The sequence below is a fragment of the Balaenoptera ricei genome, chromosome 17, assembly GCF_028023285.1.
Source record: "Balaenoptera ricei isolate mBalRic1 chromosome 17, mBalRic1.hap2, whole genome shotgun sequence".
NCBI classification, from domain to species: domain Eukaryota; kingdom Metazoa; phylum Chordata; class Mammalia; order Artiodactyla; family Balaenopteridae; genus Balaenoptera; species Balaenoptera ricei.
This window is the reverse complement of record NC_082655.1, coordinates 42,070,655-42,087,428: the sequence shown is the minus strand read 5'-3', so window position 1 is coordinate 42,087,428 and position 16,774 is coordinate 42,070,655. Positions and strand designations below refer to the sequence as shown.

At 35.5% G+C, this 16,774-nt stretch overlaps 1 protein-coding gene and 1 pseudogene across 2 annotated transcripts in view; one reads left to right on the top strand and one right to left on the bottom strand.

Moving 5' to 3' along the window:
* The window catches only part of VIRMA (vir like m6A methyltransferase associated), a 59,692-nt gene that overhangs the window by 13,958 nt on the left and 28,960 nt on the right, over positions 1-16,774 (bottom strand). For both annotated transcript variants that reach the window (XM_059901545.1, XM_059901548.1), the window contains exons 11-17: positions 14,403-14,485; positions 12,198-12,291; positions 11,509-12,053; positions 10,753-10,988; positions 10,000-10,252; positions 7,873-8,090; positions 2,251-2,383 (exon numbers count right to left, since the gene is read on the bottom strand). In XM_059901545.1, the coding sequence (XP_059757528.1) occupies positions 2,251-2,383; positions 7,873-8,090; positions 10,000-10,252; positions 10,753-10,988; positions 11,509-12,053; positions 12,198-12,291; positions 14,403-14,485 (1,562 nt within the window). The remainder of the gene's footprint in view (positions 1-2,250; positions 2,384-7,872; positions 8,091-9,999; positions 10,253-10,752; positions 10,989-11,508; positions 12,054-12,197; positions 12,292-14,402; positions 14,486-16,774) is intronic.
* Positions 158-869, top strand: LOC132351611 (nascent polypeptide-associated complex subunit alpha-like; annotated as a pseudogene).

Sequence of the window (16,774 nt, the reverse complement as noted above, 5' to 3'; positions counted from 1 at the left end):
AATAAAAGCATTAATTAGCAGTCCTGAGGGCCCAGAAGAACCTGGACAGCATGAATGAACACTGGTTAGTGGTTTCTGATTAGAAACTGTTTAACTGATGACATGTTTAAGAAAACTGTCCTGCAACAGGCATGGGTCACGCTCTCACTGGCTCCCTTTCTGCCACCATCTTGGTTCCACGTTCCCCGCACAAAATGCCTGGTGAAGCCACAGAAACCATCCCTGCTACAGAGCAGAGTTGCCACAGTCCCAGGGTGAGACAGGGTCTGGAACAGAATCTGATAGTGATGAATTAGTACCAGAGCTTCAGGAACAGGATTCTACACAGGCAACCACACAACAAGCCCAGCTGGCAGCAGCAGCTGAAATCAATGACGAACCAGTCAGTAAAGCAAAACAGAGCCAGAGTGAAAAGAAGGCACAGAAGGATATGTCCAAACTGAATCTTCGACAGGTTACAGGGGTTACTAGAGTCACTATCCGGAAATCTAAGAATATCCTTTTTGTCATCACAAAACCAGAAGTATACAAGAGCCCAGCTTCAGATACCTACATAGTTTTGGGGGAAGCCAAGATCGAGGATTTACCTCAGCAAGCACAGTTAGCAGCTGCTGAGAAATTCAAAGTTCAAGGTGAAGCTGTCTCAAACATTCAAGAAAACACACAGACTCCAACTGTACAAGAGGAGAGTGAAGAGGAAGAGACTGATGAAACAGGTGCGGAAGTTAAGGACACAGAATTGGTCATGTCACAAGCAAATGTGTCAAGAGCAAAGGCAGTCCGAGCCCTGAAGAACAACAGTAATGATACTGTAAATGCTATTATGAAATTAACAATGTAACCATCTGAAAAGAGGGCCTTTTTTTGGTGTTTCAAAAGAGTAACTGCAGCTGGGTTGGAAATCTGTACTGTTTTTATCATTAATAAAGTTATGGCTTCTTGTTGGATGAAAAAAAAGAAAAAAAAAATCTGTCATACTGATTTATTAACAACATGTCACTTAGCATCTGGTAAAACTATTAAGTGGCCTTCCATCAAGTAAGACACTAAAATCTCTTTAGAGTAGCTACAGTCCTCCTGTTAAGTATACCAATCTTTCAGAATCAAAGCATCTGGTAAATTTAATCACTTTAATAAACTACATGACACAGAACAAACAATAATTTGCCAATAAAATTGGCACAACAATAACTACAAACACAACAGGCAGCCAAGAAGGGCTTACTGGAGGAAATATTCTCAATATAAATTGTATGCCTAAGAGAAATATACTAAACAGTAAATTTAATTTTTTCTTATGAAATCATCACATACATTTATTTTGGTAATACTGTACTAAACAGGTCCTCTATAACTCTTTCTAAACAGAAATCTTAATTATGAGCTGCATTTCTTAAATCAATGTTGACAGAATATCAAACCCATAGGATGTTAACAGCCACACACACACACATACACATACACACAGACGCACAAGTATTCTGCAGGCAATACATTTGGACAAAACTGGATTAAATTGCAGTAAAGCAAGTTTCTATTCATCCAGGGCCTTTTAGAGCTTTTAATATACTACTGTGCAGTTGAGCTCCATCTGGGGAGACATTTCCAAACTTATCTGACACTTTTTAAAGGCAGGCCTATTAAGTGGCTTCTAGAATTGTGTCCAAAATATATACCACAATTTTGATAAATACTAATGAGAGAAATTTTTAATTAGATTTTAACAATAAGATTTTAAAGCTGGGGAAATAATCTTTAATTCGTATCTATGATGGATCCAAAATACTCCAGTATAATAAACTTTACATTCACCCCAAAAATCACAACATCCAAAACAGAGCCAGTAAATGTACAATTAAGTGACAGTAAGTAAATACTTGATTAAGAGACTGATAAAACTTGACTATTCTGAGTGACCCTAGCAAGGTAACTCAATGTAAAGAATTAGGTAAAAAAATTAATGCACTATAGGTAGTATTTTTCACTCTTTTAAGAAAATGCAAATCATAGAGTATTCACAAATTAATAATGATGCCTAATAAATTAGAGTTCAATAAATTCTACTCTTAAACATCTACTTTTTTGATAAATCAAAACCCCGTACTTATAGTGGGGTGAGGACATAGAAAAAAACAGTACTGTTAGTTCCAAGTTCCAAAAAACGTTATTCCAAGATATTTTTGAACCCAAGCGATTTTTTTAACATATGTAAAAGTTTATAAGAAATACCAAATACATATATATACTTACCATTGTATCAGAATTAAGAATTTGTCTCATAAATTCCAAAAATGAAGATGCAAGTTCACCTGTGTCTTTACTAAATGTGCTGACCACTCGTTTCAGTAAACTATGCAGAGCATTACTGTTTTTCCTTAAAGCACTGTAAATAAAGAAAATAGGCAATTTCTTAAAATTTGAGCATATTAAATCTATTATAAGAAATGAACTATCTCGGGACTTCCCCGGTGGCACAGTGGTTAAGAATCCACCTGCCAGTGCAGGGAATGCGGGTTCGAGCCCTGGTCTGGGAAGATCCCACATGCCATCGAGCAGCTGAGCTCGTGTGCCACAACTACTGAGTCTGTGCTCTAGAGCCCGCGAGCCACAACTACTGAGCCCGTGTGCCACAACTACTGAAGCCCGCACACCTAGAGCCCATGCTCCGCAACAAGAGAAGCCACCGCAATGAGAAGCTCGTGCACTGCAACAGAGTAGCCACCATTTGCCGCAACTAGAGAAAGTCCACGCACAGCAACAAAGACCCAATGCAGCCAAAAATAAACAATAAATTAATTAATTAATTTTTTAAAAATGAACTATATCAGTTCAGACAGCCTAAAATTTAGTAAAATTAAAATTTCACATTTCAAGAATGTAAAAAAGTACTTTGGTGTATCTGTCACACAAACCATTTAACAAAGCATTTTTTATAGTTGATATCTCCTTTTAAAGAAGGTAAACTTCAAAAGCACTGAAAGAAAAAATTTCCCCCAATAATAAAGCTATAAAACTTAGCAAAATAAACTTGCAGGTTCCCTTTTTTACACTTTTTATAACCTGAGGATTTCTCTAACGTGAGGTTATAGCTGTCTCAAAAGCCTGACCAGAAAACCTAACTTATGTAACTACAAAGAATAATTATCTTTATGACATTGTAATCTGACAGAAAGAAATCAAGGGTACAGAGTAGGCGTCAGCAAACTTTCTATGTAAAGAGCCTGATGATAAATATTCTAGGCTTTACGGGGTTATACACAACTCAATCTGTTTCTCTCTACACAAAACATCAGTCTCAGTCACAACTACTCAACTGCTGATGTAGTGGGAAAGCAGCTGCAGACAACACATAAATACTGGCTATGTTCCAAGAAAGGCTGGATTTGGCCTGTGGCCCACAATTTACCAACCCCTGATATAAAGAGATTTCAGCATAAGAAACAATCATGATATGTATTCAAAATCATGACAATATACAGTCCTGCTAAAATTATCCTATGCATTTACACAGTTCATAGTTGATCAAAAGAAAATTTCAAGACTTGGGTAAAGCAATACAAAAGAGAGAAAGAAGACTCATGCTCTTGAGAACTTTATAAAATAATGAAATGGACAAGGCACAACCAACAGGAATGAGATTAAATACAGACATAATACAATTAATGGAAAAAGCAAAGGTTCAAAATTGGACTACACCAATTACTAGCCTCTACTTATAACCTTAAGAAAGTGAACCTTACTTAGACGGTCTATCAAAAACTGGGGTCCACTACACACCTTTTAGAATGTCTACAATAAAAAAAAAAAAACTAGCAATACCAAAATCTGGCATTTTGTTGGTCAACTTACAGAGAAGTTGTCTATAAAAGGGTAGCACACTGGACTGCTGGGGTGATGGAGATAGCTCTGCATGGAAATGAGATGCTAGACACATGACTCTACACATTTGTCAAAATCCACAGAACTGTATATCATAAAACATGGGTGAGGTTACAAAGAAAGGGGGAAAGCTAGAATCAACCTTCTGATACTGTATTAGAATCAAAGTATCTGTATGGACTCATTTTAAAAAATACATACATACAGGGACTTCCCTGGTGGTCCAGTGGCTAAGATTCCACGCTCCCAATGCAGGGGGCCCAGGTTCGATCCCTGGTCAGGGAACTAGATCCCACACACTGCAACTAAGAGTTCACATGCCGCAACTAAAGACCCCGAATCCCACAACTAGACTCCACATGCCTCAACTAAAAGATTCCACATGCCGCAACTAAAGATCCCGCAACTAAAGATGCTGCAACTAAGACCCAGCGCAGGCAGGCAGGCAGGCAGGCAGAAAGACAGACAGACAGACAGACAGATAGATAGATAAATGGAAAGATATTTTTAAAAAGTACATACATAAAATAAGTAGATGAAAAAATAAACGTAGATTTGTGTATACACATGATTTAGGACACATATATATTTCCCAGCTCTAGCCAACGAGAAGAACCAAAATCGGTAACATTAAGTTGAACAACAAAATAAAATAACAATAGTGTTCAATTATACAAGAAAAAATAGTCCACGAATCCATATTGACATACCCAAATAAGTAAATAAATGAGGGAAAAGTGATGAATTCTTTCTTACAGAAGGACAATTAAATGAGAAAAATAGGAAATCACTATTAGAACACCACAGTAATAACTGCCACATGCCAAGATTCACTGATGGATAGTAAAATGAGTGGACGAAAGTTTTAAGTAGATATAGGACATTTACATAGTCTCAAAGTATATTCTTCAAAATGTTTAGTACTTAAAAACAGAAAATTAGTAAGTTTACTGTGCAGAATCCTGGCAGACAGCACCTCAGTCAAGTGATCGAGGTTAATATCGTCACTAATACATGACGTATTTCCTGATATGATGTACTCAGAAAGGTACATTGCCTCTGTAGTATCCTTCTCAATAAAGCATAATCTCAATCTAATTATGAGAAAACATCAGACAAAACTAAATTGAGGGACATTCTACAAGCGCTCTCCAAAAATGTCAAGGTCATGAAAAATGAGGATACAGGAGACAAAGGATACATTAAAACTAAAAGCAATGTAGGATCCTATCTTGGATCCTGAAACAGAAAAAGAACATTACTAGAAAAACTGGTAAAACCTAAATAAATTCTGTATTTTAGTTAATAGTATTATGCCAAGCTTAGTTTCTTAGTTTTGGTAAATATTCAATGGTTATATAAGACATCAACATAAGGGTAAGTTGGATGAAGGGTATATCTGAACTCTGTACTATTATTTTTGTAATTCTTCTTAACGTCTAAAATTATCTCAAAAAATTTTTTTTCTTGAGTGGGGCCTTCTTCAGGACTAGATGAAAAGTATATAGTGATCTGTTTATTTAAAAAGCCAGATCATACTACACCTCTACTCAAAACCTTACAATGGCCCTTATAAATAACTCTAGAGGCCCTTGATGATCTGCCCTCCCCACACCCACCCATTACTTCTCTGACCCTAGGCCCTATCATTTTTCTCCTTGCTTACTCACTTTAGGAGCAACCACCATGGCCTCAAGGCCTTTTCTCAGACAAGTTAGGCATGCTATTTGCAATTGCTCTCCCCCAGGATATTAACATGTTTCACTCACCTCCCTCAGTTCTTTGTTCAAGGGCTACCTTCTCTGTGAGGACTTCCCTGATCACCTCCCCATACTTCAAATGACAACTCTCACCCTCACTTTGGCACTCACTATCCCTCTGCCCTACTTTATGTTTTTCTGTAACATACTATGTATTTTATTTACATGTTTAGCATCTGTCTACCTCTAATAGAATGAAAGCATCAAGAAGACAGGGATTTTTTTCTCTTTTTAATTAAATCCCCAGCACCTAGAACAGTGTCTGGCCCAGAGAAGAGGGCATTCAATAAATATTTGTGGACTAAATGACTTCTATTCCTTCATAATGTCTACTATGAACCAGGTTCTAGGTGCTGGTGGGAGTACAGTCAAGAAAACAGTCCCTGTCCTTGTGCAGCTTACATTCTAGTGAGGGAGACAACCAAATAAGCAATAAGTCTACATAATGTGATGTCAAACAGTATAAATACAGTGAAAAATATAAGGGGAATAAGGAATGGGGACACAAAGGATAGGCTATTTTAGACAGGCATTTAGACAGGAAATATATTGATACAGATACCTGAGTGAAGTGAGGAAATAAGTCCTAGAAGAATCTAGGGGAAAAGCATTTAGGAAAAAAAAAAGTCTGGAGGTAGGAACGAGCCTGAAAGGGAACAAAACTGAGGATAAAAGAGCTATGAGATAAGTCAAAGAGATAAGCAAGGGTCAGACTGTATAGAGGCTTAAAGATCATTATAGAGTTTGAATTTTATTTGCAGTGCAACAGGAAGCCCTAAGAAGGATTTAAGCAAAACAATGACACGTATATTGTTTTAAGTTTAAAAAGATCAGTCTGAGTGCTAAGAAAATGTATTTTAGGGGGACAACAGTTGAAGTAAGAAGAGAAGATTGGAGACTACTGCAATGGGTCATGAAAGAAAAGAGTGGACTGGATAGGGGTGGTAACTATGGAGGTGGAGAAGGGTCATCAGATTCAGGAGGTATTTTGGAAACATAATGAACCGGACTTACTGATGGACTGGATGTAGGGAGTGAGGAAAAGAGAAGAATCAAGAATCTTGAAGTTTAACATTTACCAGGACAAGCAGGACAGACACATGTTTGAAGCAAGAATATCAAGAGCTCTGCTTTAGGTTCAGTTTGGATGCCCATTAGATAGCCAAGTAGAGATGTCAAACAGATACATGGGTTACTTGGAGCTTAGCAGAAAGATCAGAGCTAAAGAAAGAAAAGGGAATAGGTTATGATGACTTACATGAATCTAGCAGAGCCAACGACATCACATATCATGCTATGGCAGAGGTATGCAAAGGGTATTTGTGAGAGCAACTAACCCAGCTAGGAATGGAGGAATCAAGGAAAGCTTTTTGGTTTTCTTGTATGTGTAATGTATGAGTCGTAAAGGATATAGAGTAAATATCCAGGCAATAGGAAAAAGGACATTCAAGAAGTAAAATTTAAAGACTTTTTGGTGAGAGACTGGGAGGTGGTGGGGGGGAGAACTTGGATGTTCAGCAGACGTCATCAACTGAGAGAGAATACAGGAGAATAGACAGACTAAGCAGGTGGAAAAGGTAGCAGCCAGCACCAAGCACAGTAGCTGGAACATAAATTTTCAACCAATGTTATAAGAATTAATGAGAGGTACAAATACATGTTTCCTAATCCTTTCTATCTCATAATTCTACATACTTCTACAAATTCCAAGGAAAACTATGTAGTAGCCAGCTATCTCCCTAGTGAAGAAAAAGATGAGGGCATGGACAGAGAGACGGGAGCAGAAGTTACACTGGAGAGACTGAGCAGCATGAGATTTACATCATTTCAAACAAATTTCATCTCAGCCATTCCTCTAGAGAATAAAAAACACAGAATCAGCACTTTCAGCTTTAGGGTCCATAATATCACACTACCGTCATCTTTGAAGAACTACAAGTGAATATACCAACAAAACAAATATCTTAGAGCATGAATTAATGACCCTGGAACAATAAGATTTCCTTGTTAAATACGGCAAGATGCCCACATTAATATGTCTATCTATTCAATTTATATTTTTAATCCTAAAGATTTTATTACTAGCACTTTTCATTGCTAATGAATCTTTTCCATAAATACGAAATTTCTGCACATGAAAGAAATCATACCTTCAACCTTCTACAACAGCTATGAATTAATTAATACGGGGGGATTTAAATACAAGAGTATATAAAATTAGATAAAGCATTACCTTTTTAAGTGAAATAATCCATAATCATGCTCTGCAAGAAACATCATTGTTCTGACACATGTCAGTAAACAGTTGTAACTACTCTCAGAGTTAGCTAGCACAGCCAGGAGACAGTCACAGATTGAGGCCATCAATTCTTTGTTTGGTAGAGAATTGGAGAGCTGCTCCAGTTCAGAAATAGAACCTTCAGAAGAGTTTGGCAAAATTAGTGCAATGTCCTGTGAGGGAGGAGGGGAGTTGGGAAAAAACAATTTTTTTAAATGATTGTCACTATCACTTAGCGTTTTTATTTCTGAAATACACAGCAATTAGTAATTATCAAAATACTATGGTTACTGTCCCATCCCAAACATAGATTCAAACACATTAAGAACAAAGGAGTTGTTTTGTTCTTCTATAAAGGTTAATACAAGGATACACACCTAAAGAAATAAAGACAAATATGTTGTTTCACAGTATTTTTACTTTATGAGACCGATGCCTTACCACTTGGCAACTGCGCCTGACTCACAGTATTCTTATTTTAAAAGAACATCTCTTTGAAAACTTTTTCCTTCTGGATTACACTGAGTGTAATTTCTATCTTCAGATGGTTAGGTTAGTACTTTTGGTACTAAAATATTTTAAATTACTGTATTATTCATTCATTTGAATATTTTTAAATTTATAAAGAAAGCATCAGAGAAATAAATTTTAATAAATATATCCATATTTGAAATTAAAACATCACAAAAAGAAATGGATGGAGCAAAAAAAAACATTCAGGCACAGTCTTCCAATATTTTCCTGTAGTTTTCATATATGTTTAAAATTCAAGTTTTTCAATGTCAGCAAGTTTACCTAAAAATAACTAAAAACTCACACTACTCTTTTTATAGAAGTAAAGCAGACATTACAGAAACATTTTTAAGTATGTGTTATCACCTTTAATCCCTTCAACACACTGGAAACAAGTATTCAACTTGGGTTAGAACTATAAAACAAAGCTTGAACAAAATGGAAATATAGTAAGGTGAGGCCAGCCAAGAATGAGGTTTAAGTGATCAGGGCAGCTAGGATGCTAAAGCGTAACTCATCACAGTCATACAACCCACCGTGAATTATATTAACAAACACCAGTTGACTGCACATTCTGAGGTATAAAGACTTAAAATAAGCCTTTTTACCAGGTCCAAAACTATTTTCTACCAGATCCCCTTTTTGTGAAAACAAGTCACACCAAAAATGTTCCTTCTTGAATGTCAAATGTAACCAAACTGGATTTTGATTAGCTAGAAAAAGGTAATCTTCTATGATGGGATCCTATTAAAAATATTCTGCCTGGAAAAATCACATTTGATTGATTTAGATAGTAGGAGCATTTTGACAAGCTAAAATGCCATTAGACATAGAAATCTCCAAATATCGCAATAACAATGGGCTCTAAAAGTTAAAACAATTCTCGTTAACTCATGGAACTATAAACTGGAAGTCAATAATATAAACAGCAGGAAGAAATACTACTACTTTTAGTCAACGTCTTTATAGATGTTTATAGCACAGTAGTCTGAAACACACTAAAATGTAGTAGCAGCCTGTGACGCCTTCAAAAGTTGTCCAGGGACTTCCCTGGCGGTCCAGTGGTTAAGACTCCATGATTCCAATGCAGGGGGCACGGGTTTGATCCCTGGTCAGGGAACTAAGATCCCACATGCCGTGGGGCGCAGCCAAAAAAGATTTTTTTAAAAATTGTCCAAACAAGAAATCATGGTATTAATTCGACCAATCACAAAACTACAATATTCAAGAGTGAATTGGTGTATAATATAATTAGAAGGAAAATGAACATACTAGACATAACCAACCCCAAAGAATACAAGGGCACGTAAAGTAAATATCCAAAGACAGTGTCTCATAAAGAAAAGGAAAAGAGCTATTCAGAGAAACCTGTGAAGTACAAAGTCAAAGAAAGTTATATAGCACCAAATCATTTTATTGTTGGTTCACTGGTCAAATTTATCTCCCTAAACAACAGTAAGAGTAATGAAACAGATGTGATCTCTTTGTTAACAGCCAAGATTTACATCAAGAGAAGCTTTTAAAAAACACATACACACACAAAGAATTTATAAAAATAACTATAAATACCTGATCACAGAGAGACTGCAAAATGGATGTGATAAATTCAACACACTGTTGGCGAATAACACTGTCTCCAGGAGACCGCACCAAAGCCAACAGATCCTGGAATATTTCTGCATATCTTTCATCACCTTTAATAGTTCCATTAATTAGATGCAAAATAGCTAATTTACAAGCTTTGTGTGAAGCCAGAGCATCAAGAAGAGCAAGCAACCTGGTGGTTTGGCTAGTATACTGTTTTTCTTTATCTTCTGAAGTGCTGAAATAAAATCAACACATTTAGTAAACAAAATTCTTGATTTTAAGGCATTATTTAATAATTTGTTTTTCAACACATATCAACTTACACAAATCTTATATAAAAAAACTTCATTCCTTGGGTATGACAACTTCTCTGGAATTTTACAATTACTATAAAATTTTGTAAATTCAGGTTGTTTTTTTTGTTTTTTTTTTTTTCAGGTTTTTAATAATGTATTTTCTTAAATCAGAGTACTTCATAGCTCACCTTTCAAACACCCCAAATCTTGAAACACTTCAAGATATCTTGCACATGAAATAATGAAATAGTTTCCTACTTAAAATTAATCTATATATATTCATGTGTCTGTGTGTCTGTATATATGTATATGTGTATATTTATATGTACACATATTATCTGAGCACACTAAACCCTGGTTTCCAAATTCTAAGTTAAAAAAAAATGAATGTGTCAAAAATAACTTGAGGAAAAAAATTTTTAATGCAAAATGAAAATACCTTTGCAAGTCTTCTACAATCAAATCCAACACAGTTCTCATAATCAGAAGTGCAGTTGGTGAGGCAAGGTCACACAATTGAACACAAATACGCCGTAACATATGTTGAATGGGCTGGCAGGTTGTGCCAGAGAAAGAGCGAACTATTTCTTGGAGCAACTTTGCTTGAACATGAAGGTGCATGCTCCACAATTTTCGGGTGTTGAGTGCCACTGATATATCATGTGACTCAATAACCTGTTAAAAAAGTATAATGTGTGTGTACATAGATTTTTTAAAATATTTATTTATAGTCACAAAAACTGTTCAGGAAGAACTATTACGAAAAGAACATCTTTACTGCATGCTTAAAACATTTAATTTTCTGTTTACAATTAAACATTTGCTTGAATTCAATGCATCTAAAAAATCTTATTGTTCTCAGGTTAGCAGTCAGTAGAGCAGAGTCCATTGGTGAAGCAACCTAGTTAACGGCAAATTCTAACACATGATAAAGGTGGGGGGAAAGGATTTAAAAATAACAAAAGTACAAGTATACATAACAGCATAATAAAATTCACATTAACAAAAATTTATTTAAAATGTTACTCCCATATTTCCTTAATGACCAACTTGCTTCAGTTTTATCTCACCCTCATCCAGTTATCTTATGTCTTTCTTAGGGGAAGGAGATGAGGGTTTTTTAAACAAAATCACTGGCTTTTTAAAAAGTGTTATTGCAGTCATTTATAAGATGCATGTTATATGGAAGTGATACCTGAGTTGTTTGCATGGGTAATGGTAGAGGCAGCAGCTCTGAAAGGAGTATGAGTCCAGAAAAAAATCCTTCAGGAACCTTCAAGATCGAAGAAAGAACTTCTTTTAACATTAAAGACCAAGTATTGTTGGCCAGAGTCTCTTCTGAGATTGTGAGCTTTTCATTAACTCCTTGTGTAAAAGTCAGTAATATATCAATGATATCATTCTGAATTTTCTGTTCATCACTATCCAAACGACCTGAGAGAGGGATAGAGCACAGGAGCATGTGTAAAGTCACAAGTGCTGAAGGGACACGCATGTCCTTAAACTCAAAGGATCCACCTCTCAGGAGTTCCGTTAACATAGTTTTAAGAAGAGTAAGTGTGCAGCGAGCCATTGAAATAGTAGTAACTCTGTGAAGGGTAGTCCCCATGTTGACATGGAGTCTCCAAGGCTGAGTCAGAATACTGTTCAATTTTTGCAGCACCCGAATAAAGGTGTCCATTCCTTCAGCAGAAAAAAGCTGAATGACAGCAAGATTCCATTTCAGGTCTTTCTGTTGACCTTTATATAAATAAGGGAGAAAAAAAAAAAACTCTAATTACTTACATATTAATCATTGGTTAAGATTTTGAATATTTTATTTAATAAATGATATTTATACTAGGCCTAAAAAACAGTAGTTTTTAAGTATAGTAGCCACATTACCTTCAACAGGAGGTGGTGGACATGCCACATTACAGAGAACACGCAAGGCAGTTGTAAGGCCAACTCCTTCTGGGGTCATCAAGTTATCAATATTCTTCAAAAATAAAAATGAACAGAAAGTTTAATTTCTTGGTACCTATCAGGCCCAGAGAAGGTATTAGTTAAAAATATGAGTTTCAAGTTAAGTGCTTACATCATTTTAAACTTCTTAACTAAATTTAAAACATGAATAAGGCTAATGAAGTTTATAAAGGTTATATAATCTTTGGCATATGTTGTACCATATATGACATTTTGAGCATAAAATGAGTAATTGCAAACACAAGTATATTAAAAAGTACTGACTAAAAGAAAGGCTACATACAGATTATGTATGAAACTCTCTGGATTAAGAATTTAAAATAGCTCCTTTTTGGATACTCTTACTATATATCCTCTTTCCCAAAAAGGAAGAAATGACTCTGATTTTACAAAGCCCTGTGGGTACTAAAGCTCTTTGAAAACTGAGGAAGCATGATGGAATGTTTTAACACTACATAACATACATTTTAAAAAATGCAGATACCACAAGAATCTAGTTATGATGGCCATTTGGGGCATGGCTAGAGGAAAAAGAAATACAGTTGCCTATGTCCTTAGCACCTGCCCACGCTATGCTTCCTGGCAACAAAGAGTTATGTTTAAGTTGCTTTATTTTTGTAGTTTCCAAGGAGCAGCATACAGATGGCTAAAAAAACTTAAAAGAAATAGCACTTTAAAATGTTACTATTTCAGCTTCTAAACCTCAGAGGAGAAACCTAAAAATAAGAAAATCTTTTTCCTCATATGTTTCCCATCTTAGGTTATCTTTTCCTCTAATTTCTTCCTTGCTGCCTTTCAATAATTCACAAATTACATAAGGCAGCAGGGAGCCACAGAGTGAAGTTTCAGTCTTAGATCAACTGTCTTTAGTACATCTTAGAATGAGAGTCATTTATAATAACCATAATTAATGGGACAAAGATTTACATAAAAATTAAAACTCTTAATTACAGCATGTAATTCAAATTTCTAGTACTGAACTTTTTATTGGTTAAATACTTTAAGTGAAACCATCTGATATTTATTGGATACTTTATATATTCTCCTAACCATGCACAAGTACCCTAAATACCTGACCATCTAAATTTACAGGACACTACTGTACTTCTGCTAAATAAAAGACCGAACATAATGAAAAACTCTAGATATCATCTGAGGCATAAAGAACAGAAGAATATGATGGCATTATAGGAGGAAAAAGTACTCTTAGGGGAGATGGAGGAAAAAGAGAAGAGAGACAAGTTAGTGAAGAAAAATCTGAAGCAGATAAAACCCAAATAGCTCTTTGTTGGTGGGTCAAGACAGCAACAGATTAGATAATACACGTACATTACTTCAATAACACACTGCAGCTCCAAGACCAAGGTGGTTTACACACACAGACACACACACACATACACAACACATATAGCTCATCTGTTAAATGAAAAAGGAGATAATTCAAGGTCCATTCTGCCCCTCTAGTTTAAAACTTTTTATGCATCTATGAGCACTTTTAGCCCTTCTTCCTATGATACACATTGGATCAGCTAAGGAGCAAAGAAAACTTTTCAAACTTCCAAAACTAACAATGCAATGATTTTAATGAATTTTTTCATTATGAATTACTTGAAGTGTATATGAATTTTTCAACTGTAATATTATGAATTATATGATTTTCAACTCTCATTAATTACTTCAATTGCAGATTTAACCGTACCAAATTAACAGAACTAGTCCCCATTGCAATTATCTGGTACTGACTCTACCAATTTTCAAGTACAAATTTTGAGGGAAATTCTTTTCCACTAAAGTTTAACTATAATTATATGTTACATTTTCATAGCATTTAACTTTAAAACACTTTGTAAATGTGATCAAAATGGTAGGTGATATTATTCCTATTTGAGAGGGAAAAAAGTAGGACAGAAGCTGGTAATAGAAAGCAATAAGGTTGTGTACATCTGTGTTCATGTATACACACAATTACATACCCATCTATACCCAGTACCAATCTATACCCACAAGACTAGTAAATCAATCAAGTACACTTAACTGCATTACCTATACAAGTGATTTAAAACAGTATTACTAAATACTACCACACAGTTCTATAAAATCAAGGCACTTTTAAGTTTTACTTACCTGTTTAACATATTCAATTAGGTTTGGGATGCAGTTAATCTCAAATCTAAGGTTTTTCAGAGGTTCAAGCCACTTGCCAAGTTCTTAAAAACAAAAACAGTAATTCATAATATAATATTTTAAAATAAAAGCCTTTATAACAAAGCCTTTAAAACAAGGGAGGTAAAGGTATTCTTTTCCTGAGAAAAACCATGGTTTTAGATTATCAGATCCATGTTCATTTCAATAAACTAAATTTTATACAGGAATGAACTTATGTCTAATTATTTAAACAAGCTTCAAAATGAAATGTAATGTCCTACTATAATGGCTGAGAAATAAAACAACCCAATCCAAAAATGGGCAGAAGACCTAAACAGACATTTCTCCAAAGAAGATACACAGATTGCCAACAAACACATGAAAGGATGCTCAACATCACTAATCAGTAGAGAAATGCAAATCAAAACTACAATGAGGTATCACCTCACACCAGTCAGAATGGCCATCATCAGAAAGTCTACAAACAATAAATGCTGGAGAGGGTGTGGTGAAAAGGGAATCCTCTTGCACTGTTGGTGGGAATGTAAACTGATACAGCCACTATAGAGGACAATATGGAGGTTCCTTAAAAACCTAAAAATAGAACTACCATATGACCCAGCAATCCCACTACTGGGCATATACCCTGAGAAAATCATAATTCAAAAAGAGTCATGTACCACAATGTTCATTGCAGCTCTATTTACAATAGCCAGGACATGGAAGCAACCTAAGTGTCCATCAACAGATGAATGGATAAAGAAGATGTGGCACATATATACAATGGAATATTACTCAGCCATAAAAAGAAACGAAATTGAGTTATTTGTAGTGAGGTGGATGGACCTAGAGTCTGTCATACAGAGTGAAGTAAGTCAGAAAGAGAAAAACAAATACCGTATGCTAACACATATATATGGAATCTAAAAAAAAAAAAAAAAATGGTCATGAAGAACCTAGGGGCAAGACAGGAATAAAGACACAGACCTACTAGAGAATGGACTTGAGGATACAGGGAGGGGGAAGGGTAAGCTGGGACAAAGTGAGACAGTGGCATGGACATATATACACTACCAAACGTAAAACAGATAGCTAGTGGGAAGCAGCCGCATAGCACAGGGAGATCAGCTCGGTGCTTTGTGACCACCTAGAGGGGTGGGATAGGGAGGGTGGGAGGGAGGGAGACGCAAGAGGGAAGAGATATGGGGACATGTGTATATGTATAACTGATTCACTTTGTTATAAAGCAGAAACTAACACACCATTGTAAAGCAATTATACTCCAATAAAGATGTTAAAAAAATATATATATATATATATATTAAAAAAAAAAGAGGTTACCGCCCTTAGTTTTTTGGTTTCTGAAAACTTAAACGTTTACATGGTTAAACCATCTAACTATACTGAATATTTTTGCAGCAATCAACTTACATTAAAAAAGAATTATAAAAGTGACCATTCATAAACCAATATAATAACATAATGTTTATTCACCTAATGCTGCCACTGATTCCCACACCCCCAAAAAAGTATACCCAATATGTATTCATTTCTAACAGGATCAAACCCATGGGGGGACATTTGCTGAGTGCCTTTTCCCTTATCATGAATTTTAAATTTTATCAATTTCCTAATTTGCCTTTATAAAGTTAAAAGTAATCACTATCGCCCCAAAACTAATAACAGCAAGCTTTGTTTATAAAAGAAACACATGAAATATACCATTTACTGCAACCAAACTCAAAACTCTCCTAGAAGCTATGCCATAAAACCTATACTTTATCACCAAAAATGTTTTTAGAAAAGCATTCTCACGTAATAAGTTCTAGACACTTTATAGGAATGACTGACGGAAACTGCAAATAGTAGTCACCCTTCCTTGGTACTACAATCCTGAGGATTAAAACTGTTTACATCTGAGTATTTTCCTACGCATTTTTAAATTAACTCTTTCATATATGTAGAATATACAGTGCTCAAATGAAAGCTATAAGGAATAATAAAACAAATACTAGTGTACCCATCACACAGAAAATGTAGTAAAGCATTAATAATACCTTTGAAGACGCTGCATACCCTCCTTTTATAAAGGCATACTTCGGGGGGAAAAAAATCTATTTTCAATATAGAAAGTTGAGTGCAGTACCCAACTTTTACTGGTGGTATCTCACATAAAATTTAGGATTAAAAAGAAAAGAGGCCTGGGACTTCCCTGGCGGTCCAGGGCCAGTGGTTAAAACTCTGCACTTCCACTGCAGGGGGCACAGGTTCAATCCCTGGTTGGGGAACTAAGATCCCGCATGCCATGCAGTGCGGCCAAAACAAAAAAGAAGGAAAGAAAAGAGGCCACA